General features: G+C 42.4%; 1 protein-coding gene across 1 annotated transcript; it reads left to right on the top strand.

The window, feature by feature from the left end:
* The first annotated feature begins 252 nt into the window (after positions 1-252).
* Positions 253-23,907, top strand: CHST7 (carbohydrate sulfotransferase 7). The gene is made up of 2 exons (XM_045538535.1): positions 253-2,106; positions 23,824-23,907. The coding sequence occupies exon 1, from the start codon at positions 610-612 to the stop codon at positions 2,068-2,070; it is 1,461 nt and encodes a 486-aa protein (XP_045394491.1). The 5' UTR covers positions 253-609; the 3' UTR covers positions 2,071-2,106; positions 23,824-23,907.
* The last annotated feature ends 416 nt before the right edge of the window (positions 23,908-24,323 follow it).

Here is a 24,323-nt window from a genome sequence, read left to right as displayed (position 1 = left end):
CCGACTCCAGGGCTGATGGGGGCGCTGGATGTAGGCAGCGGCGAGTGGTTATCTGCCTAGGACAGAGGCAGCGGCGAGTGGTTATCTGCCTAGGACAGAGATGGCCAGGCAGGGGACATAAAACAGAAGAGGCAGTGGCAGTCTCTGGGTGGAGCCCGTGGCCTGTTACTGGGTACATTCTGTACACACAAGTCCCTCCCTTGCCTGAAGTCATTGATGAAGACTTGACTTCATTACGGAGGGACTGGGGAAAGGTGGGGCCTGGCTCGGTGAGCCGGCGTCCCCACCCTGGCAGCACCGCCCAGATCTGGCAGAGCGGAGGCCGAACCCGGGCGGGTGGAAAGGCGGGGAGAAGCTGCGGGGCTGAAGGCGGGGCGGGCGGATGCCAAGACGGCCAATAGGCGGCTCTCCAGCGGCTGAACCGAGAGGGCAGGGGCGCCGCCACTAGCACCACCGCCTTGCAAGTTTCCCTTGTGGATGCACGGCCCCGCGGCACCGCTCCTCCCGGCGCAGAGGGGCCGGGACAGGCCGGAGGAGCGGACTCGGGACGGGATTTCTGAGGAAGGGGAGAGGACGGACGCCCAACCTGCTCTGGTGGGCCAGTGAACGATGAAGGGCCGGCGGCGGCGGCGCCGAGAGTACTGCAAGTTCGCACTGCTGTTGGTGCTGTACACACTGGTGCTGCTGCTCGTCCCCTCCGTCCTGGACGGCGGCCGCGATAGGAACAAGGGCGCCGGGCATTGCCCTGGCCTGCAGCGCAGCCTGGGTGTGTGGAGCCTGGAGGCGGCGGCGGCCGGTGAACGCGAGCAGGGCGCGGAGGCGCGGCTCGCCACTGAAGGGGGAGCGGGCCAGTCCCCCAGTTCCCCGGGCAACCTCAGCGGCTCCATCCCGGAGGCGGTGTCTCGAGAGAAGCAGCACATCTATGTACATGCCACCTGGCGCACCGGCTCATCCTTCCTGGGAGAGCTCTTTAATCAGCACCCGGACGTTTTCTACTTGTACGAGCCCATGTGGCATCTATGGCAGGCGCTGTATCCGGGCGACGCCGAGAGCCTGCAGGGCGCGCTGCGAGACATGCTGCGCTCGCTCTTCCGTTGTGACTTCTCGGTGTTGCGGCTGTACGCGCCGCCGGGGGACCCTGCAGCGCGCGCCCTGGACTCAGCCAATCTCACCACGGCCGCCCTCTTCCGCTGGCGGACCAACAAGGTCATCTGCTCGCCGCCGTTGTGCCCTGGCGCGCCTCGAGCCCGCACCGAGGTGGGCCTGGTTGAGGACACCGCCTGCGAGCGCAGCTGCCCACCCGTAGCGCTACGTGCCCTGGAGGCCGAGTGCCGCAAGTACCCGGTGGTGGTCATCAAGGACGTGCGTCTGCTTGACCTGGGCGTGCTGGTGCCGCTGCTCCGTGACCCGGGCCTCAACCTGAAGGTGGTGCAGCTTTTCCGCGACCCGCGGGCTGTGCATAACTCGCGCCTCAAGTCTAGGCAGGGGCTGCTGCGCGAGAGCATTCAGGTGCTGCGCACCCGCCAGAGGGGCGACCGCTTCCACCGCGTGCTGCTAGCGCATGGCGTGGGCGCTCGCCCCGGGGGCCAGTCCCGCGCGCTTCCCGCTGCGCCGCGCGCCGATTTCTTCCTGACGGGCGCGCTGGAGGTGATCTGCGAGGCCTGGCTGCGCGACCTGCTTTTCGCGCGCGGTGCGCCTGCGTGGCTGCGGCGCCGCTACCTGAGGCTGCGTTACGAGGACCTGGTGCGGCAGCCGCGCACGCAGCTGCGCCGCCTGCTGCGCTTCTCTGGGCTGCGCGCGCTCACCGCGCTCGACGCTTTTGCGCTCAACATGACCCGCGGCGCAGCCTATGGCGCTGACCGGCCTTTTCACCTGTCAGCGCGCGATGCCCGGGAGGCCGTGCACGCCTGGCGCGAGCGCCTGAGCCGAGAACAGGTGCGCCAGGTGGAGGCCGCCTGCGCTCCAGCCATGCGCCTGCTCGCCTACCCTCGCAGCGGAGAGGAGGGCGACGCGGAGCCGCCCAGGGATGGGGAGACGCCGCTGGAGACGGAGGCCGACGGCGACACGTAGCCCTCCACTCCTGCCCCCAGGGCGGATCCGAGTAAGGTGGCCCAGGGCAGGGCAGGGGCAGGAAAGGGTCTTGGGGAGCCCTCAATGGCGGGAGGGGTAGCAGTGGGAGAGGAGAGGGGCCCATTCTGTATCCCATCCCATCGTAAGGGGTCCAAGAGGATGGTAAAGTCCTGCTCATAGAATTTGGGAGATTCATTGGGATCTCCAGCTTAGCCACCTGCCTCCTCAGACGGGGACCCTGAGACAAGAGAGGATGTTTAAGTGCGACTGAGGCTGAACTCAGGTCTCTGCACTCCCAGTCCCCTCTATGAAGTAGGAGATATCAGAGGTCCGAGGAGAGTTGAGAAGGTTTGAAATAGTCATAATGGACCTTGGGACTAGGAATTGACATGAGGACTATAGGATTTCGGGAACCACTTAAGCCTGATGGTTATGGAGTTATCTTGATGCCGATTTGTCATGCGAGGAAACTTTGCAATGGTGTTTGCAGGCACAGAGAAAGCCAAAAGCAGGGTTTGGTGAAAAGGTAGTGACTCAAACCCTGCCTATCCCTAATCTTTCTGTTTTCATATTTCTTCATTGTCTCTCCTGTGCGGAGCCCCCAAGCTTTCCTCCTGAGCTCCCAAGGGTACAGGCACGGTCAGGCGGCTCTTGCAACAGTTTTTGCACATTTGTCTGTCTCTGGTGCTGGTATAATGGAGTGGAATGGACTTTGCTTTCCCCTGGCTCATGTATGTGCCTCTCCCTCTCCTTCTCGGGCTCTTCCTTCCCCTCCCCCGCTCTCCCTCTCCCTGTGGCTGGCGTTTGCAGGATATTTGACCATATCCCTTCACATCAGGTCACAAAAGCTGCCTGGTCAGCTTCCTCTAGTGCAGACAAGACTTCAGGGCTGGGCTTCCCCCTCTCCACCCCATCCGTTTGCGAAATAGAGCCTTAGATTGGCAGTAGCAGTTTGACTGTGACTGCAGAAGGAGCTTTGTGAAAAGAAACACCCTTTTTTGTTATTTCTCTACAAAGTGTATATATGAAGATGCTAAAGTGAGGCTTAAATGATCTCAAAATGTGTTCAGTGTCTGGGTCAGTGTATGGCCTGTAACACTGTGCTGAGGGAAGAGTTTGTTCTGCATGATGCTGACCATGGGAGTCTAGTTAGTGGCATGAGAAGGCCTTTCCCCACACTTTGTTCAAGTTGGAAGGGTGCCACCTTCTGCACTGTGCAGTCAGTCCAGAGGAGGAGGAGAAGCAGTGAGTGCTGGGGGGGCGGAAGTGACTTAAGTTTCCATTCATTATTTTATAGTGTAATTCAGCATTCCCCTGGGATGAAGCTCTGAGGACAAAGGTTGAAGATATTAATGAAGACGGATTTTGTTGTTAACAGAGCCAGGGATTCAGAGTGATTTCGGAAGCTGGCTAACTGATTTTTCTCCCAGTCATCAAGTGGTTTTCTTGGTCACTTTCTGTAATTGCTAGGAAGTCTGTGTTCTTTCCTGATTTTCAGAGTAAGGCTTCGTAAGGTACAGGGCAACTTGTCAAGTCTCAACAAAAACATCCTTTCATCTGCTAATCCTGTATTTACAGATGTAACATAATGGTCCCTAACTCTCCTTCACAGGCCTGAGGGAACTCCTCCCCTGGGCGAATACTGTAGCATTTTATGGCTTTAAGACATGACAATCCCCCAGAAACGTTTGCTTTTTCTTGTTTTCATTTTTACTAACATTTATTGAGTGCTGGCTGGGGTGAGGTCATAAAGAGAATAGAGAAGAGTACAGAGGATGATCTTTGCCCTCTAGGAAGTTAGAATCTCTGCGGGTGACAGTGACTGTGGGGGAAGACACTGGTCCTGCTGTTTGGAAGGCTGATGAGGCTTCCTTTGCAGGGTTGCAGGGACATCTGGGCACAAGCTTTAGGCTCTTCCAGACTTTGGTGTCTGAGCCCTTTCTGTCCCATTGGGCACTCACAACAAACTAGTGGACTTATCAAAATGCTTGTATTCCTGGTTCCTAGGAAGATAACGTTACTGACCCACTGGTGGGTTTTCCAAAAGTTTGTCACACTCTGGAGAAGGAAAGGGAAGAGAAGGGGATGGATCCTTATTGAAGGGCTCTGTGCCATGTGTTGAGTTAGGCATTGTATGTATATCATTATTTATACCAGTTTTTCAGATGCGGAATCTGAGACTCAGAGAAGTAACTTGTTCATGGCCACACCTGGGCTGGCGAGGGTGGAACAGTGCTTGGTGTTAGACTCCAGAGCTCAAAATCTCTCCATTATAACACACCTTACCTGGCCCCCCTTAGCATCCTCTGGTAGCACCCCTGACACTCCAGCCAGGCTAGTCTGGGGTGGGAAATACACTTGGCTTTATTACTATTAACAATATGTTCCAACCAACAAACATATAAAATATCCCTGAGCTGGCTGGGCATGGTGGCACTCGCCTGTAATCCCAGCACTTTGGGAGGCTGAGGCAGGAGGATCACTTGAGGCCAGGAGTTCAAGACCAGCCTGGGCAACATAGCAAGTCCCCATCTCTACAAAAAAAAATTGAAATGTAAGTAGGGTGTAGTGGTGCACACCTGTAGTCCCAGCTACTCAGGAGGCTGCGGGAAGAGGATCGCTTGAGCCTGGGAGTTTGAGGTTACAGTGAGCTATTATGACACCACTGCAATCTAGTCTGGGTGACAGAGTGAAACCCTGTCTAGAAAAAAAAAACCCTGAAAGCTGATGACTCTACAGCCATCCTCCCCACAGGACATCTGAGCATGCCCTCAGCCCAGCAATGGAGAGAGGCTACGTGTGACTTAACCTGAGTAACTTCTGGATGGTCCATACCTGATAACCAGGATTTGGCAGAGAGAGAGTCAATCAATGAGCTTTTCTCAGGGTTGGGTGAGGATTGCAGTACCCTGAGCCAAGTCACTGAGGACTTAGGTTCTTTCTATCTTTTTACCTCTTCTTAGCTTTCATTCACCAGCTTATCTTCCCAGTATCACAAGATGGTAGCCACAGCTCTAAGCATCACATCTTCACACAACTACACAGGTTTGTTAAAATGCAGAAAGGAAGGAAGCTGGTTAGCCGGTCAGAGGTGCAATGGTTTTCGCTCATGCCATGCTCTTGCCTTTAATGCAGTTATAAAACCTTTCCCAGAACCCCCTACCACATCGGACTTCTCTTTCTGTCCCATTGGCTAGAACTGGGCTACATGGCCTGCCCTAGCCCAATAATTGCTGAAAGGGAATGGGAATGTCATGATTGGCTTAGCCCAGCGCTTCTCGGCTGTGGCTGAATGTTATGGTCACCTGAGGAACTTTTAAATAAAAATGCCAGTGCCTGAGCTCCACCCCTAAGATTCTGATTTAATTAGTCCTGAGTGGAGTCTCCAGACCCAGCCACTGAGATGTCTGAAAAGCTCTCCAGGTGATTGTACTGGCAGCCAAGGGGAAGAACCGCTGGCTTGGAGCAGTCATGATTCATCCCCTGGGCCAGGCGGCTGCCACCAGAGCAAGATGAGGTTGGAGAATAAAGGAGTGTTGATGGGCCGTGAACTGCATGACACAGTGATTTATGGGAAAGAACTTGGCGCTCTGAAGTGCCAAGCAGATGTAGGGTATTAATATGGAAAGGGGAAAATGTCTTAAATTATACATGGGTTCACTTATTAATATCGCCCTCTCGCACGCCTTCAGATGCTGTGTTGACTGTAGCTCCTTCTCTACTAATCCATCATTGTACACTACCCACTACCATTTTAAGCAGCCTGAGGTGCTGTCCTGTCCTTTTCAGTATATCTTCCTTTAACCTTTGCCCTTGGTAGGTCCCAAGATTTCATCCCTGTAGACATTTAAGGCACCTTTGGTCTTTGTTCTTCACAAGATATATACATCCTTTGAAAGAAATTGGGAAAGGAGACCAATGCCCTGTGATTTAAGCCTTAACAACCAGGAAGCTACCTTTTTAAGGAAATCATCCAAACAGAAAAAGAAATGACCAGCCACCACCAAGTCATTTTCAAAGTCATTCCATTTTAATCAGGAGACTGAGCCCCCGATTTTTTATATAGGTTTATATATAAATGTCACTGAAAACAGAACCTGTTGCTTAAACACAGACTGCTAAAAATGGGCATTTTAAGACACATCTGTGTCCAAATCATTATTGCCCCTTGTGAGGTTAATGCTACCTGTGATCAAAACATTCTTAGAGAGCTCTCGCTTGGGCCTGCCTTCCCTGGCAGGACCCCTCAGTTGATGGTGGATTTGGTGTTTAGGAAAAGTCAGGACTCATCAACTCTGGTGAGTGAGGTAGAAGAGGGAGGCTGGTTCTGCAAAGTGAGGTGTGGGCATAAAGTAGTAACAGTCGTTCCTTGGTTCTTATGAAGTCAGTTTTTATATTAGGACATAGGAACCTAGGCTTCAGGGCCATGCTCTCCTTGTTACTACTTGAGTGACCTTGGGCAAGTTCCTAAACCTTTTTGGCTTTAGCGTTCTTACCAATAAGAGGAGGTGGTTGAATTAAGAGGATTTCCAGGTTTCTTGGTGCTAAGGGAAGGTGACATTTACCGAGTGCCTGTTTTGTGCAGTTACTTGCTTATTGCATATTGCGTCAGTCCTCAGCTCTGTGAGGTAGGTAGTATCCCCATTTTATGGATGGTGAAACAAGGCTAGAGAGGTTAGGTAATTGTCTTGGATAACACAGCCAGATGATTCAAATCAGGTTCTTTTTGTTTTTAAACTAGCATCTTTAAAATTTATAGAAATAATATAACCACATGGTGAAAATAGAGTTTAGCAGTATAGAAGGGTATGAAATACCTGCCAGTCTCACTTTCTAAAACAACCACAACATTTCTTGCGGTATATGTCTAGAAACGTTTTATGCAAATTCAACAGAAAAAACATAGCCTTTCTATACACAAAGGGGATTGAACTATATTTATTATCGTTCTGCACTTTTTCACTTAATGTTGTGAAAATCTTCCCATATCATCTTCTTTTTAATGGCTATATTGTATTTCATTGTAGGAATGTATTATAACATATTTAATGAGTTCCTTGTTCCATACTGTAGGACATCTAGGTTGTTCTATTTTATTACTATATTTCATTGTCTTTTAGTAGCATATTTCTATTATCTTTGCATACATGGGAGAATATCTGTCAGAAAATTCCTATAGTAGAGTGACCTTATGTAGCAAAAGGTTTATGCTTTTTACATTTTGAGAAGTACAGTTCTTCAGAGTCATATCAACTTTCACTCCCACCAGCGGTTTCTTGGAGAATCTGTTTCCCAGATTTTCAATAACACGGATTTTACTTAATTTTTTCATTCTGTCCAGTCTGATGGGTGGAAAACCCTTTCTCCTAGCACCTGGGTTCTCTCTGACCCTACAGTTCATCTCTGACAATGAATGTTGCCTCACACCTCAGGTTGTGGTAACTAGAATGCCGAGATGAAATCACCTTCTTAGGCCTTCTGCAGTCTACATGTATTTGGAAAGTGTCACCTTTTGTGATTATTTTGAAGGACTGGATAAATTTCGACTTAAAAATTGTTATCCCTTTATAAAACCACACTTCCACTGGACATCAGGTTTTGACAAAGTTCTTGTTCAGGTGGCCTTCTTCTGGTACTGTTGCAGTGGATTGTACTTGTTGACTTGAACATCAGTGATTTGGGGACACTATCACTGTGGAGATTAGGTTGATTTTAAATAAGGTTTAACCCTTCGTACATTTTCTTTTTTTTTCTTTTAAAACATGGAAACTCTATTGTAGATTTAGTTCTATGCACAGCTAGTTGTTCCTAAAAGTAGTGAACTGTTAGGGATAGTGTCCCATATGTAAGGAGTCCCCTTCATACATTTTCTCTATGCTCCTGAGAGCCCTCTTTGTGGTCTCAGGTGGGGAAGGGCAAAAGTGCTTATTTGCAGTTTTTAAGGCAGGATTCAGGGGGTTTTCTAAGAGGTTTTTTTCTTTAGATTTGGCAGAGATTTTCTTCCCATTAATACAAATGTAATATAAACGGCTGGGAATGATGCTTTTAAAAAATCATTTACCAACAGCTGATTTAAAATTTTTCACTATGTCTCATCTCAGCCTGCTTCTCAGCATAAGCAGCCCAGACAGGAATGAAACTAATAAAGCTAAACTAGCCTTGATTTTTTTGTGTCTGACATTCCAGTTGAACAAGGTGACTAATAAACAACCCTCTCTCTTGTGTGGTCTCCTGGCTGCCTCCTCTTACATTTTAGTGGAACTAAAAGGAACTTGCTCCATTGAAAGAAACATTTCTGCTGAGGTGCAGTATAGAATAAGAACAGTAGGGACTAAGAAACGGTTCTGGCCCAAGTTCAAGAACACAGGGGAAGTGGAAAACTGTTTGGGAGCTGAACAGGAAGCAGTTTCAATTGGAGAAAAGTTGCAGAGCTCAGTGATGCCTTCATGAGATTTGGAATCCTTCAGCTTCGCTCCCCACCCGCCCTCAGTACCCAGGCACCAAGCCAGAGTCTGACATTTTCTGCAGCTGACCTTGCTCATGTTTAAGACCATCCTGCTGGATGCTGAGAATAAATTAGAGCATCAGCTGATGGGGTAAATATTTTTAAATTAGGAGGTAAAGAGGCTGTGAAAGAGGACCGCCATGCTTGACTTCAGTGATGACTATATTCTTTTTTCTTTTTTTTTTGAGACAAAGTCTTGCTTTGTTGCCTGGGCTAAAGTGCCGTGGCATCAGCCTAGCTCACAGCAACCTCAAACTCCTGGGCTTAAGCGATCCTACTGCCTCAGCCTCCCGAGTAGCTGGGACTACAGGCATGCACCACCATGCCCGGCTAATTTTTTCTACATATATTTTTACTTGGCCAGATAATTTCTTTCTATTTTTAGTAGAGACGGGGTCTCACTCTTGCTCAGGCTGGTCTCGAACTCCTGACCTCGAGTGATCCACCCGCCTTGGCCTCCCAGAGTGCTAGGATTACAGGCGTGAGCCACCACGCCCGGCCACGATGACTATATTCTAAGCCAGCAGTCTCCCCTCCCCTGAAATGGACAGAAGCAGCAAGGACTTTGCTGTAGGGTCACATTCCGAAGATGGCCATTGAAGTAGGCATGTTTTTGCTTATGGAAGTGAATCCCTTTCTGTGAAGCATTACCTTAAGGCAGGAGTGTTAAACGGTGCCCCAAGAGGCAGGGTAGTCTCTGGGGCTGCCAGTAAGAAGCCTGAAGTGTCTAGTCTGAAATCCAAATGCTTGGAGGGAGCTACGTGCTGTTTAATATCGTTGGGTCATGGTATCCAGCAGGCTGGAAGCAGAGAAACCAGCTTTAACTGCAGGTGCGGAGTGCATGATTCTGCTCTGTAATAGAACAGCACAGAAACGTTTGTAAAGTATGGGGAGTGGATCCAGGTTCAAGACTGTGAGTTCTTTAGTAAAGATGACGAAGTGGGGAAAGTTATGAGCAGCTCCAGGAGGGAACTGAGAGGCTCATAGAAGGAGTCATTCCATACAGACAGATAAGGTAGACATGAAGAAACAATGTGCCAGAGCTTTGAGGTCACTTTTCCCATGTCTGAGACCAGACTTTATCAAAAAGAGCTCTTTACTGCTTCAGAGAGATTATGGGAACAGTAGGCCAAAAATACTAAAATCAACATAATATTTTAAAAATAAGACTTCCTTGTGACCAGCCAAGAGTTGGCATATGTTAAGTATACAATTTTAGAAGCAACAAAAGTAGATGCTGTCTCTTGCTCTAATAAAGGATATCACCAACATGGATGTAATAAAGGGAAACAATGCATTTTTCAGGTTCTGCAAACAATAAGAATGTTACACTTTGTTGTCTTTCTGCAACCTCAGCCTTCCCAGATGCTAGGAATTGCAAAGAGGACAATTTTTCAAAAAAGGAGATGGTTGGCTGAAAATAAACACACATGCAACCCCCCCAAAGAATAACAAAATTCCTAGCATTATTGAATGTCTTTAAAATTTATTTTTCTTTATTTTTATTTCTCAACTGTCAAAGGGGAAGAGAAATTGTTTTGAGCTCTTGAGAAATCCTTGTCTTGATCCCAGGTGTGGCAATCTCCAGCAATTCTACAGGCCAGGGGGAGGACTGACTGACACGATCCAATGTCCTGTGCCAACGAGAACCTGCTCCAGGCCATGGAGCCATTTTACTCCCGCCAGACTGTGGACAGGAAAGGCAAGGAAAGCAGGGAACAGACAAATTGCCTCACTCTGCAGGGAAATACCTGAAGTCATTGGCAAGACTTTGGCTGGTCCACAGACTCTGTACACTGACTAGGCATCTTAACTGGAATCCTAGAGTTGATCGAGGGCAGCAGAAGAGCCCTCGTGGGCAGTCCCAGTGTGGGGGTGAGGTGGGGCACACCTTCAGCCACTCATTTGACCCTTAATCCCTGTGCCTGAATTGCGGGTCTAAGCTCCAGGTCACTTCCCACCTCCGTGCCCTTTTGAACCCTTCTCACCTGCACTTGGTGGATAGCAAACATCTGCAGGTGGCCCGTCTAAATATATATTCTAGAATACTGAGTCAGTTCCTTTACTGGAGTTGGGAGCAACTTTACTCACAAAAGCAATTATGTACGCCAACTGAAATCATATCTCAGAGCAACTCAATGAAAGGAAAAACAAAAGTCAACTAGGCAAACTCAGCTGTTTCCAAGTCTTATTAATACTGGTTTGGTGCATGTCCATTTGTTCTCAAGTGAGCTCAAAAGCTTGGGAAATTTTTAGTTGGGGTGGGTATCATAAAAATGGAGACATGCTATTATCTTATGCTATTGGGGAAATATAATGGCCATTTAATTTTCGCACTGGCTCACTCTGGGCTTGAATGACTCACGTAGATTGAGGTTTTACTCTCAATTCCTCCCATGGTGGGTGGGGACGGCAGGAGTATGGGGCTTCTCAGCTCTCCACTGGGGCTGCTCGGGTCCAGGCAAGTGCCTTCTCCTTCAATTCCTCCTCCCACAACTCCAGCCCAAAGTTTTGTCTGTTTTTGTTTTGTTTTGATTCAGCCCATTTTTACCTGAGTCAAGAGTTGTTTCAAGTTGAACACGACTGAGACTTATTGACTAGTGCAAGTATAACTGGCACCCCCTGCCACCGCCACCTCAGTTTTCAGATTGAAAGTATGAAAATTGTTTACAACATTTATGCTGTTTAAAGTACATTTCTAGACTACTTGGGGGGTGCGGTTATATTAGCAAACTAAATGTTTCCTATTACATTTTGCTTTGGCGACACAGTGAGGGAATGCTTGTACTTCGAAGTTTCTGGTATTTCAAGTATTATTTTAACATTACCCCTAGGCAGCTCCCTTTAAAAAAATGTAATGGCTCTATTGTCATACACATTTTCAGTCATTTCCGTTTTCCTTGGCACTGTATTTCACTGATTTGAGGTGAAAACAGGAAGGTTAAGAAAGCTTAACCTGAGTTAACAGATAAGCTTAGATGGTAACATCATCCTCAGAGTGTGATTCCAGTTTAGGATGCTGGGAGAAGACCCCAAAAGAACACATCACCATTGAAAAGGAGGCCAGAGCCCCTCCTCAGCCCATTTGCTCTGGAGTTGATCCAGGAGGAAGGCTGTTACAATAGGCTGGAAAGTAATACAGCCGGTGATAACGGAACATGCTGAATACCCGGAAATCTCAGCTCTCTCGGCCAAAGTGCTAAGTGCCAGCACTAACTTTTAGCATTTGTGAAGTAGCTTTTGGTGGTCAACCCAGGGCGCCTTACCTGGCACAAGTGTGGGGGCAGGGACAGGATACCTTGGAGTTGAGTCACAGGCACATACCTTCTGGAGGCAAGACCAAGAAAAACTTGAAGGTAAAAATTTACAAGTGCAATTCAGGGAGTAGAAGTGAGGTGTAAATTCCCAGATCCACTTGGAAGGCCCAGGGCTCCTTACCTGACCTGAAATGGGGGACAGGAAGGCCACTGATAGAGGCAGAGCTGCACTGTTCAGTTCATTTGGTTGAATCTTCTGTTCTCTAAAGCAGGAAGTTCATTCTTCCCCCTCCCCCATCCCCGCTTCAAAGGTTGAAAAAAGTATGATTAAAATGCTAAGAGTGTGTCTTCCTGAGTTATACCGCTGTAGCCAGGGGAGCCTCAGCTGAGCCAACTGCATGCAATCCAGGCTGCATAGACCCAGAATGAACTGGAAATGAAGTTTTCCTTTGATGGCAATGGGGCTGTTAGGTCAACCAGCTGCATTTAGGGCCTGGCTTGTAATTTAAACACTTGGGAATTGTAGCAAAGGAGATAAAATACCCAACCCATTGGAGTATGATTCTGAATCTTTAAATAAACAATATGTTTTTTTTTTAAAGCGAAAGCCAATTTGTGAATTATTTGAAGTTTGAGAAATGACCTCACAGTTCAGTGCCACATATTTTTTTAAAAAACCTTTTATACGTGCTTTTCAAAACAATGACATACAGAAATCTCTATAATTCTTGAAATTAATTACACTAAGAGTTTTTATTATCAGTTTTCTATTATACAGGATAGGTCTTTAAATAGTTCTGACTTATGAATAGACAGAAGGGTCTATGTTTGTTTCAGGCAATAGCACACATTTCATTCTCCCCAAACTCTGAGTAAGTGGAAATAGTTTTAACCAAGAAGTGTAGCAGTTTAAAATTTAATTCTTCGTTGTCAAACATTTTAGCAGCTGGATAAAAGGACAAAGCTAGCTACTTGGTAACTGTAGCTAGCTGATAAACTGAGGATTTAAGTTTTAAATGTACACTAAAAGTTGAAGATTTTATTGTTCCATATGAACAAGGGCCCATTAAAAGAAGAGTTGGGATCTGGAGTGAATTAAATTCTTAACCTTCTATCTAATATACTGGGGACTTAAGAGTTTTAGGGAATATCACACTAAGAATCCATGGACATGTTTATGTTTTAAACACAACCAAAAATATTGAGAAATGGTAGGAAATTAGCTGATAGTTCATTTAGGGTCTGCTTGGTGACTACAGGCCTCATGAAGGCATACGTCAGAACTGGAAGATTATAAGTATCCCTGACCTGGTGCAGTGACATTCAGGAACTAGAGGCCGACAGAGGAGGATGTGAACCCATTCGAAGTGTGCAGAGAGAAAGGGCCTTGTGAGGTTGCTGCCTCCAGCATGGATTAGCAGAACTTCATTTAAATTCTTCAAATACCCCAGAGGTGGTAATAGCTCTTTCAGAGCTCCTCTACTCCCACCTTGTACTACCAATGATTTGATAGAGAATTTGAACTTGAATGAAAAGCAGCTTTTCAGGTAGATAAACAATTTTTAAAGAAGACTCTTTTTTTTTCTTTCAGAATATTACAGGGGTACAAAAGTTTTGGTTACATAAATTGCTTTTGTACTATTTAAGTCAAAGTTATAAGTGTGCCCATGCCCCAGATAGTGTGCATTGTACCCGTTAGGTATGAATTTACCCATCCCCTCCTACCCACTCCCACCTGCTTGATTTCTGATGAATGTAATTTCCATATGTGCACATAAGTGTTGATCGATTAGTTCCAATTTGATGGTGAGTACATTTGGTGTTTGTTTTTCCATTCTTGTGATACTTCACTTAGTAGAATGGGTTCCAGCTCTATCCAGGATAATGCAAAAGGTGCTAGATCACCATTGTTTTTTGTGGCTGAGTAGAACTCCATAGTATGCATATACCACATTTTATTAATCCACTCATGTATTGATGGGCCCTTGGATTGTTTCCACATCTTTGCAATTGTGAATTGTGCTGCGATAAAAATTCAAGTGCAGTTGTCTTTTCAATAGAATGGCTTTTTTTCCTTTGGGTAAATACCCAGTAATGGAATTGCTGGATCAAATGGTAGTTCTACTTTAGTTCTTTGAGGAATCTCCATATTACTTTCCATGGAGGTTGTACTAGTTTGCAGTCTCACCAGCAGTGTATGAGTGTTCCTATCTCTCCACCTCCATGCCAGCATTTGTTGTTTTGGCACTTTTTGATAAAAGCCATTCTTACTGGAATTAAGTGACATCTCATTGTGGTTTTGATTTGCATTTCCCTGATGATTAGATATGTTGAACATTTTCTCACATGTTTGCTGTCCATTAGTCTATCTTCTTTTGAAAAGTTTCTGTTCATGTCTTTTGCCTACTTTTTAATGGGGTTGTTTTTTGTTTTGTTTTGTTTTTTTGCTGATTTGCTCAAGTTCTTTATAGATTCTAGTTACCAATCCTTTATCAGATGTGTAGCATGCAAATATTTTCTCCCATTCTGTAGGCTGTCTGTTCGCTCTAATGATTGTTTCCTTGGCTGTGCAGAGCTTTTTAATTTGATCAGGTCCCATGTATTTATTTTTGTTGTTGCTGTGATTGTTTTGGGGGTCTTCTTCATAAATTCTTCACCTAGGCCAATATCTATAAGAATTTTTCCAACATTTTCTTCTAGAATTCTTATGTTTCATGCCTTAGGTTTAAGTCTGTTATCCATTGTGAGTTGATTTTTGTTGAGTGGTGAGAGGTGCAAATCTTGTTTCAGTCTTCTACATGTGGCTATCCAATTTTCCCAGTACCATTTATTGAATAAAGATTCTTTTCCTCAGTGTATGTTTTTGTCTACTTTGTCAAAGATTAGATGTCAATATGAGGATGGTTTTATATCTGGGTTCTCTGTTCTGATCCATTGGTTTACATCTCTGTTCTTGTGCCAGTACCATGCTGTTTTGGTCACTCTAGCCTTGTAGTATAGCTTGAAGTCTGGTAAATTGATGCCTCCAATTTGTTCTTTTTGATTAAGGTTGCTTTGGCTTACAGGGTCTTCTCTGGTTCCATATGAAATGTAGAATTATTGTTTCTAGATCTGCAAAAAATGATGTTGATATTTTAATAGGGATTGCTTTAAATCTATAGATCACTTTGGGTAATATAGACATTTTAACAATGTTGATACTGCCAATCCATGATCCTGGTATATTTTTCCACCTGTTTACATCCTCTGCTATTTCCTTCCTCAATGTTTCATGGTTCTCACTATAGAGGTCTTTCACCTCCTTAGTTAAATGTATTCCTAGATATTTTATTTTCTTTGTTGTTACTGTGAAAGGTATTGAGTCTTTGATTAGGTTCTCAGCTTGACTCTTGTTGGCATATATGAATGCTACTTATTTGTGTAACCTGAGACTTTTCTGAATTTATTTATCAATTTCAGTAGTCTCTTGGAAGAATCTTTAGGGCTTTCTAGATATAAGATCATACAGAAGACTCTTAATAAAAGAATACAAAATAGTGCCTATGGGTCCAAAGTTTGGGCTGGTAGTACTCTCCATAAACAATTGTTGGGAAATGGGATCTGACCCGGCAACATTTAGCACTTTGTTAATCATTGACAAAACCACCCTGAGTTACTGATAAGTTTGTTTCTGGGGCTTTAAATCAACCCAAGTGAAGAGCTGAATACATTGCACAAAGAAACAATGACAGAATATATTTTTTTTACTTTTTATTTTAAAATAATTATATACTCACAGGAAGTTGCAAAAAACAGTACAGAGAGGTTCAGTGTACATTTCACCTAGCTTCCCCCAGAGGAACATCTTATGTGTAGATCAAGATCAACACCACAAAATTGACATTAGTAAAATCTAATAATAGACCTTATTCAGTTTTCAGCAGTTTTTACATGCACTCATTTTGTATATATGTGTGTGTGTGCATAGATCTGTCCAACTTTATCACATATAGATTTGTGTAAATACCACTACAGTGAAGATACGGAACTATTCCATCAGCACAAAGAAATTCTCTAGTGCTACCCCGTTACAGTTACACACCCTATCCCATCCCACCCGTTTCGCTGGCAAAAGCTCCATCTCTATAATAATTATTTCAAGAAGGTTGTATCATACAATATGTAACCTTTTGAGATTTGCTTTTTTCTCTCAGTGTAATTCTCCTGAGAGTCATCCAGATTGTCTTGTTTAATAACAATGATTTTTCATTGCCGAGTAGTATTTCATGGTATGGATATACCCAAGTTTGTTTAACCATTCACTCATTGAAGGACATTTGGATTGTTTTCAGTTTTTGGCTATTACAAATAAAGCTGCTATAATTCATGTACAGGTTTTTGTATAGACATAAATTTCCATTTCTCTGGGATGAATACTCAGGAATGCAATTACTGGATCATGTGGTAAGTGTTTATTTAGTTAAGAAACTACCAAACTGTTTTCAAGAATGGCTGTACCCTTTATTTACATCCCCACCAGCAATGTATGAGAGATCAAATTTCCATACATCCTCACCAACATTTGGTATTGTCACTATATTTTATTTTAGCTGTTCTAATAGGTATATAGTGATATCTCATTGCAGTTTTAATTTGCATTTTCCAAATGGCTGGTGATCTTTTCATGTGCTTATTTGCCATCCATATCTCCTGCTTGGTGAAATGTTGGTTCAGACGGTTTGCCCATTTTCCAACTGGGTTTTTTTTTTTTTTTTTTTTTTACTTTTTACATTGAAGAGTTATTTATATATTCTAGACACAAGTCCTTTGTCAGATGTGTGGTTGCAAATATTTTCTCTCCTTCTGTATCTTGTGTTTTCAGTCTCTTAACAAGGTCTTTTGAAAAATAAAAGTTTTTAAATTTTGATGAAGTCCAATTTATCAGTTTTTTCCCTTTTGTGGATTGTGCATTTGATGTCATATCTAAGAACTCCTTGCTTAACCCTAGGGTCCCATAGATTTTTTTCCTATGTTTTCTTGTAAGAGTTTCATATTTTTTATTTTGCTTTTTCTTACAAATTTTAGGATAAGCTTATCCATGTCCATGTTTAATTCTATGATTTATTTTGAGTTAATTTTTGTATAAAGTGTGAAGTTTAGGTAAAGGATTATTTTTTGCCTCTGGATTTCTAACTGCTCTAGCACCATTAATTGGAAAGACTATCCTTCCTCCAGTGAATTGCTTTTGCACCTCTGTCAAAAATCCATTGGCCATACATATGTAGGTCAGTTTCTGTGTTCACTTTCTGCTCCATTGATCAAGGAGTCTGTCTCTCCACCAATACCACACTGTTTTGATTAATGTAGTTAAACAGTATCTTAACACTGGGCAGAGTGATACTTCCTACTTTATTCTTTTCCAAAAAAGGTTTTAGCCATTCTGGTTTCTTTGTATTTCCATATAAATTTTAAAATAAGCTTGTCTACATCTATTAAAAGCATTGATGGAATTTGATAGGAATTTTGTTAAACCTATAGATCAGTTTGGGAGAAACTGACATCTTTATTATATTGAGTCTTCCAGTCCATGAACACAATATGTCTCTCTTAATTTAGATTCTGTTTGACTTCTTTCATTGTTTTTTAGTTTTCAGCATACAAGTCCTTTACCTTTTTTGTTATATTTATACCTAATTATTTCATTCATTTCGAGTAATTGTAAGTAGTATGAATTTTAAAATTTGGTTTCAATGTGTTTGTTTCTAGTGTTAATATGTATACAAAAACCTGCTTTTTTATATTGATCTTATATCCTGAAAACTTGCTGATTTTACTTATTATTGATAGTTATAGGAGTTTTTGGTACATTCTCTGGATTTTCTACATACACAGTCTTGCATAACTTAACAATGGGTAAATTTTCTGAGAAATGCTTTCAGGCAATTTCATCATTGTGTGAACTTTATAAATTATATGTAGATAAACCCAGATGGTACAGCTTACTACACACATAAGATTATGGTACTCCCCATTGTATATGTGGTCTGTCATTGACTGAAATGTTATGTTGTTCATGGCTATATAATCATATCACTGGCAAATGGGGACCCTTTTATTTCTTCCTTTCCCATCAGTATGGTTTTTATTTCCTTTTCTAGCCTTATCACATTGGCTAGGACTTCCAGTACTGTGTTGAATGAGAGTGGTGAGTACAGACATATTTGCCTTGCCAGACATCCTGATCTTAGGGGGAAAGCATTCATTCTTTCACCATAAAGAATGAGGCTAGATGTAGGTTTATGTAGATGTTCTTTATCAAGTTGAGGAACTTCTCCCTTTATTTCTAGTATGTTGAGAATTTTTATCAAGAATGGGTGTTAAATTTTGTCAAATGCCTTTTCTGCATCAACTGATATGACCATGTGATTTTTTTTTTCTTAGCCTGTTAATATGGTGGGTTACATGGATTGATTATCCAATATTGAACCAACCTTGCATCCTGGAATAAACCCTATTTGGCCATGATATATAAATCTTTTTTATATATTGTTGAACTTGATTTTCTAATATTTTGTTAAGGATTTTTACATGTAAGTACATGAGAGATACTAGAGAGATGCTGGTCAGTAGTTTTCTTTTTTTTTTTTTTTTTGAATTTGTCTGGCTTTGATATCAGGGTAAGACTGGTCTCCTAATTTTATAGAAGAGATGTGTAGAATTGACATTAATTCTACATTATTTGGTAGAATTATCCATCGAAACTAGGCCTAGAGATATTCTTTTAACTATTAAGTTCACTTTTTAGTATTTATAGGGCTTTCAAATTATCTATTTCATATAGGAGGTGAGTTATAGTAGTTTGTGCTTTTTGAGGAATTAGTCCATTTCATCTAAGTTGTCAAATTAATGGATGTAGAGTTGTTCTTAGTATTTTTTAATCCTTTTAACATCTGTGGGTCTGTAGTTAGATCCCCTATTTCATTGCCAATATTGGTAATGTGTCTTCTTTTTTATTGTCAGTCTTGATAGAGGTTTATTAGTTTTTTGATCTTTTCAAAGTACCCTCTTTTTGTTTCATTGTATTTTCTCTATTGTTTTTATTTTCTTTTTTTTTTTTTTTTTTTTTTTTTTTTTTTTTTTGAGACAGAGTCTCACTTTGTTACCCGGGCTAGAGTGAGTGCCGTGGCATCAGCCTAGCTCACAGCAACCTCAAACTCCTGGGCTTAAGCGATCCTACTGCCTCAGCCTCCCGAGTAGCTGGGACTACAGGCATGAGCCACCATGCCCGGCTAATTTTTTTGTATATATATTTTTAGTTGGCCAGATAATTTCTTTCTATTTTTAGTAGAGACGAGGTCTCACTCTTGCTCAGGCTGGTCTCGAACTCCTGACCTAGAGCGATCCACCCGCCTCGGCCTCCCAGAGCTAGGATTACAGGCGTGAGCCACCGCGCCCGGCCTTATTGTTTTTATTTTCAATTGTACTGATTTCTGCTCTTATTTCCTTACTTATGCTTGCTTCAGGTTTTTTATCTTCTAGTTTCTTGAGGTAGGTTCTTAGATTATTGGTTTGAGACCTTTCCTTTTTTCTAATGTAAGCATCTGGTGCTATAAATTTCCCTCTCAGCCTTACAAATTTTGGTATGTTGCATTTTCATTCAATATATTGTTTAATTTTCCATGGATTATTTGTGAGTTCTTTAATTTCTAAGTGCCTGGAGCATTTCCTGCTATCTGTTATTGATTTCTAGTTTGAATCCATTATGGTTAGAGAACACGCTCTATTATTATTTCAGTTCTTTTAAACTTGATCAGTTTTGTTTTGTGAACCAGGATATGGTCTACATTGTGACTATTCCACGTATGCTTAAGAAGAATGTGTATTCTACTATTATTTGGTAGAGTGTTCTATAAATGTCAATTCATTTCTATTGGTTGATGTATTGTTCAGTTCTTCTATATCCTTGTTGATTTTCTGTCTAGTGATTCTATCATTTGTTGAAGAAGTTTCCAACTATAAATGTGGACTGACTTGTCTATTTCTCCTTTCTGTTCTTTCAGTTTTTGCTTCAGGAAATTTGAAGCTCTTTTTTTTTTTGCTGTGTACATATTTAGGATTGCTATGCCTTGTTGGTGGATTGACCCTTTTACCCTAATATAATGTCCTTGTTTATCCCTGGTAATTTTCTTCACTCCAAAGTCTATTTTATTGATGGATTGATTGATTATTATTTATTTATTTATTACAGTGTCTTGGCTCTGTTGCCCAGGCTAGAGTGCAGTGGTGTCACCGTAACTCACTGCAACCTCAAACTCCTGGGCTCAAGCAATCCTCCTGCCTCAGCCTCCTAAGTAGCTGAGACTACAGGCATGTGCCACTGTGCCTGGCTCATTTTTCTATTTTTTGTAGAAATGGGGTCTTGCTCTTGCCTAGGCTGGTCTTAACCTTCTGGCCTCAAGTGATCCTCCTGCCTTGGCCTCCCAAAGTATTAGGATTACAGGCATGAGCCACCACGACTCGCCAGTCCATTTTATGTAATATTGCTATAACCACTCTTTCTTTATTTTGATTAATGTTTGCATTGGTGTATCTTTTTCAGCCTTTTACTTTCAACCTACCTATATCATTATATTTGAAATGAATTTTTTTAAATGAATTTCTTATAGAGAGCATATACTTAGGTTATGTTTTAAAATCCATTCTGCTAATCTCTTAATTTGTATATTTAAACCACATATATTTAACATACTTATTGATATTTTAGGACTTAAGTATGCCATTTTTAAAAATAAACTTGTTTTCTGTTTGTTCTTTCTGTTTTTTTGTCCTTGTTTCCTTCTTCCTACCTTCCTGTGAGTTTCCTGGACATTTTTTAGAATTTATCTGCAATGTTTTTGAGTGTACGTCTTCGTATGCTTATTTTGGTGGTTTCTTTGGATTATACGTATGGAACTTATCACAGCCTCCTGGTATCAACATTTTACTACCTCCAGGGAAATGTAGAGAACTAATCTTCATTTAGGTTCCTTTATCCTGCCCTCTTAAATATTTTCTCTACATATATTGAGAACCACATCATATAATCTTATACCTTTTGCTTCAATCAGCAAAATTAATTTTAAAAACTCAAGAGAATAATCTATTAAATTTACTAATATTTTACCCTTTCTGTTTTTCTTTCTCCATTTCTGATATTTCAAGCCTCCTTCTTTTATTATTTCCTTTCTGTTGCAAGAACTTTCTTTAGCAAGTTCTTTTAAGGCAGTTCTATTGGCAATAAATTCTGTTTTCTTTCATCTGAGAATGTCTTTATTTCACCTTCATTCCTGAAGGATGTTATCATGGGATATAGAAGTATGCATCAACAGTTATTTTCTTTCAGCACTTGATGAATGTTGTGCCACTTTTCTTCTGCCTTCTGCGCTTTCAGATATGAAATCCATTGATATTCAAATCATTGTTCCTATAAGTAATGTGTCATTTCTCTCTAATTCCTTTCAAGATTTTTTCTTTGTCTTTACTTTTCTGAAGTTTGATTATACTGTATTTTGGTGCAAATTTCTTTGGGTTTTTCTTGTTTGGGGTTCCCTCAGCTTCTTGAATCTGTAGGCTTATGTCTTTTGCCAAATTTGGGGAATTTTCAGCCATATTTCTTCAAGTACTTTTCAGCCCCACTCTTTTTCTGGAACCCTGATGACATGTACGGTAGGTCATTTATTATGGTACCACAGGTCCCTGAGGCTCTGTTCATTTTTTTTAATTGTATTTCCTATTGTTAAGATGAGTAATTTCTATTGTTCCCTTTTCAGATTCACTAATTTTTTACTCTGTCATCTCATTTATGCTGTTGAGCCCATTCAGTGAGTTTTTCAAATTTTGGTTATTATATTTTACAGTTCTAAAATTTCCACTTGGTTCTTTGTAGAGTTATAGTTCTTTGCTGAGAATTTGTTTTTTCATTTGTTTCATATGTGTTTGTAATGGCTAACTCAAACATTTCTATGATAGCTGCTTAAAATCTGTCTCAGCTAATTTAAATATCTGTGTCATCTCAGTGTTAGTATCTGTCAGTTGTCTTCTCATTCAAGGTCAAATCCTCCTGGTTCTTGGTTTGACAAGTGCTCCTTTCATTGTCTTGGACACTTGGGGTATCATGTTATGAATCTCTGAATCTTATTTAAATCTTCTATTTTACTGGTAGACACTTAGGTTGATTAAATAAAAAAGAAATAAATCTTGTATTTTAGCAGGCCTCCACTGACACCATACCAGTGGAGGAAGGGGTGCACCACCTGGTTACTGCCAGGCCAGGGTGGCAGTGCAGAAGTCCTGGCTTTCCACTAGGCCTCTGCTAACAGGAAGGGGGATTTTTTTTTTCTGTGGTGCTTGAGTTCTGTCTTTGTAGGCTGAACCTTTCCCTGTCCCTTGGCTGGAGATAACAGGCTTCTCTCAGGGTTGGTTTTTTTTTTTTTTTGTTTTGTTTTGTTTTGTTTTTCTTGTGACCATTGGCATTTCTGAAGCCTGCTGACTTCTTCAGCATCCAATTCCAGGATGTAGAGGAGGCAAAAAGAAAACCCAGGGCCACAGTGTTCCTCAGTTGCCAAGGTTCCTAGTCAGTCTACCTTCTTCTTTCCAGCATTCAGAGTCTTCTTACCATTGTTTTATATATCATATTTGGGGTTTTTAGTTCCACTTTGTAGGAGAAATAAGGAGAAATGCATCTACTCCATCTTGTCAACCAGAAGTCAGCCCGTCTGAAAATTGGTTTTTATTAAACTAAATCAAACTAAAATTTGACAGGGGGGCTCACGCTTTAGGTAAATAAACTATACTAGCAGAATACTACAGATTTATAGATAGGTCTCAAAGCATTTATGAAATTAGCTTTTCCTTAATGCTTAGTGTGAATCTTTTTTTTTTTTTTTTTTGAGACAGAGTCTCACTGTCTCTCGTTTGGGCTAGAGTGCCGTGGCGTCAGCCTGGCTCACAGCAACCTCAAACTCCTGGGCTCAAGCAATCCTCCTGCCTCAGCCTCCAGAGTAGCTGGGACTACAGGCATGCGCCACCATGCCCGGCTAATTTTTTTTTCTATATATATTTTTAGCTGTCCAAATCATTTCTTTCTATTTTTTAGTAGAGACAGGGTCTCGCTCTTGCTCAGGCTGGTCTCAAACTCCTGACCTCGAGCGATCCACCTGCCTCGGCCTCCCAGAGTGCTAGGATTACAGGCGTGAGCCACCGCGCCTGGCCTTTAGTGTGAATCTTTATTACACATTTTTAATCATTTCAAAGTGCTTCTTTCCCAGACTCTGCATAAGTAGTTCTGTTAGGCTGATGGACATTTCTCATTAGAAAATGCCAAATTTGGTACACATCCAGGATGAGGGGAAGGATCACAAGAAAGAAACTAGTGATAAAACTAGCACAGACATACTCAGAGTCAGCCCACCCTCCACTGCTCACATACAGTGACACAAATAATGTGTTTAAATGAAAGAGAAAACTTCAGGTGCCACAAAGGCAGAAAGCTGAACTCATTGCCTATATACAGCCTCAGTTTTACAGAACAGCCAATTTTTGTTGGCTTGATTTTACGACCTGGTACACAAGTGAATGAAAGGTTACATGGTTGATGCCTAAATGTACAACTCCAACCCCAGCTACTCCCCCGACTGTATCCAGCAGGTCCCCAAAAGCTCTGTTCTCCTCAATAGGCACTCCACAGCAGCAGCTGAGAAAGCACAGCCACACTGACAGAGGTGCCCCCATAGTTTTCCTGTCTTTACCCTCACCAAACCCCTCTGGGGTCATTTTCTCCTGATCTGTTTTCACAAACCGGAAGTGATGGAAACCAATTCAGTATGGGTTTTCAGAATTAGATAATACAGCTTGGATAAGGAAGATTATAGATTTCATATTTAAGAGGCTTTACATCGTCAGGCTTCAACAGACTTTCTGTCTGTGGATTTCCGTGTTCTGAAGTTCAAATGTCCTTTGTTCCTTCCCTTCCAGGTCAGTCACCATGAACCAGGGCACTCAGCATGCTGCCCCAGCACTAGAGAAGCAGCACCGTGGAGGCAATCTGTCACACTGTCAGAGACTGGGACTTGACTTGGTACCAACTGCTGTGCAATTCTGCTGAGCAGGAATATCATGAGCTGTTCAATAATGACGGACACATTGGTTGAGATGAAGTTTCCAGTAAGGAAGTGACAGTGCAATGTGGATATTTATGGCCATAAAAGAGAAAGAGCTGAGTTCCCAGGCTGAACCTGCCTCTGCTGGAGCCATTTCAACAAGGCGTCCTCCCAACAAAGAAGAGATGTGATTTGGGACCATTTCACATCAGCAGGTGTCTGGACAAAAACATCAATGTGAATAAGGGCCAAGTGCTGTCCTGTCTATCTTGATTAAATTACTTAATATTAAATAGTAGGTCTGGGTGATATTGTTTTTAACCTGACTCATCTGGCTCACCTTCAAACAGCTCCCCCTCCACCCAGAACTGATTT

The sequence above is a fragment of the Lemur catta genome, chromosome X, assembly GCF_020740605.2.
Source record: "Lemur catta isolate mLemCat1 chromosome X, mLemCat1.pri, whole genome shotgun sequence".
NCBI classification, from domain to species: Eukaryota; Metazoa; Chordata; class Mammalia; order Primates; family Lemuridae; genus Lemur; species Lemur catta.
This window is presented reverse-complemented; position numbering and strand designations above follow the sequence as displayed.

Bases quoted from the DNA above. Each gene is read 5' to 3' on its own strand.
- CHST7 (XM_045538535.1), top strand. From the start codon at position 610: ATGAAGGGCCGGCGGCGGCGGCGCCGAGAGTACTGCAAGTTCGCACTG.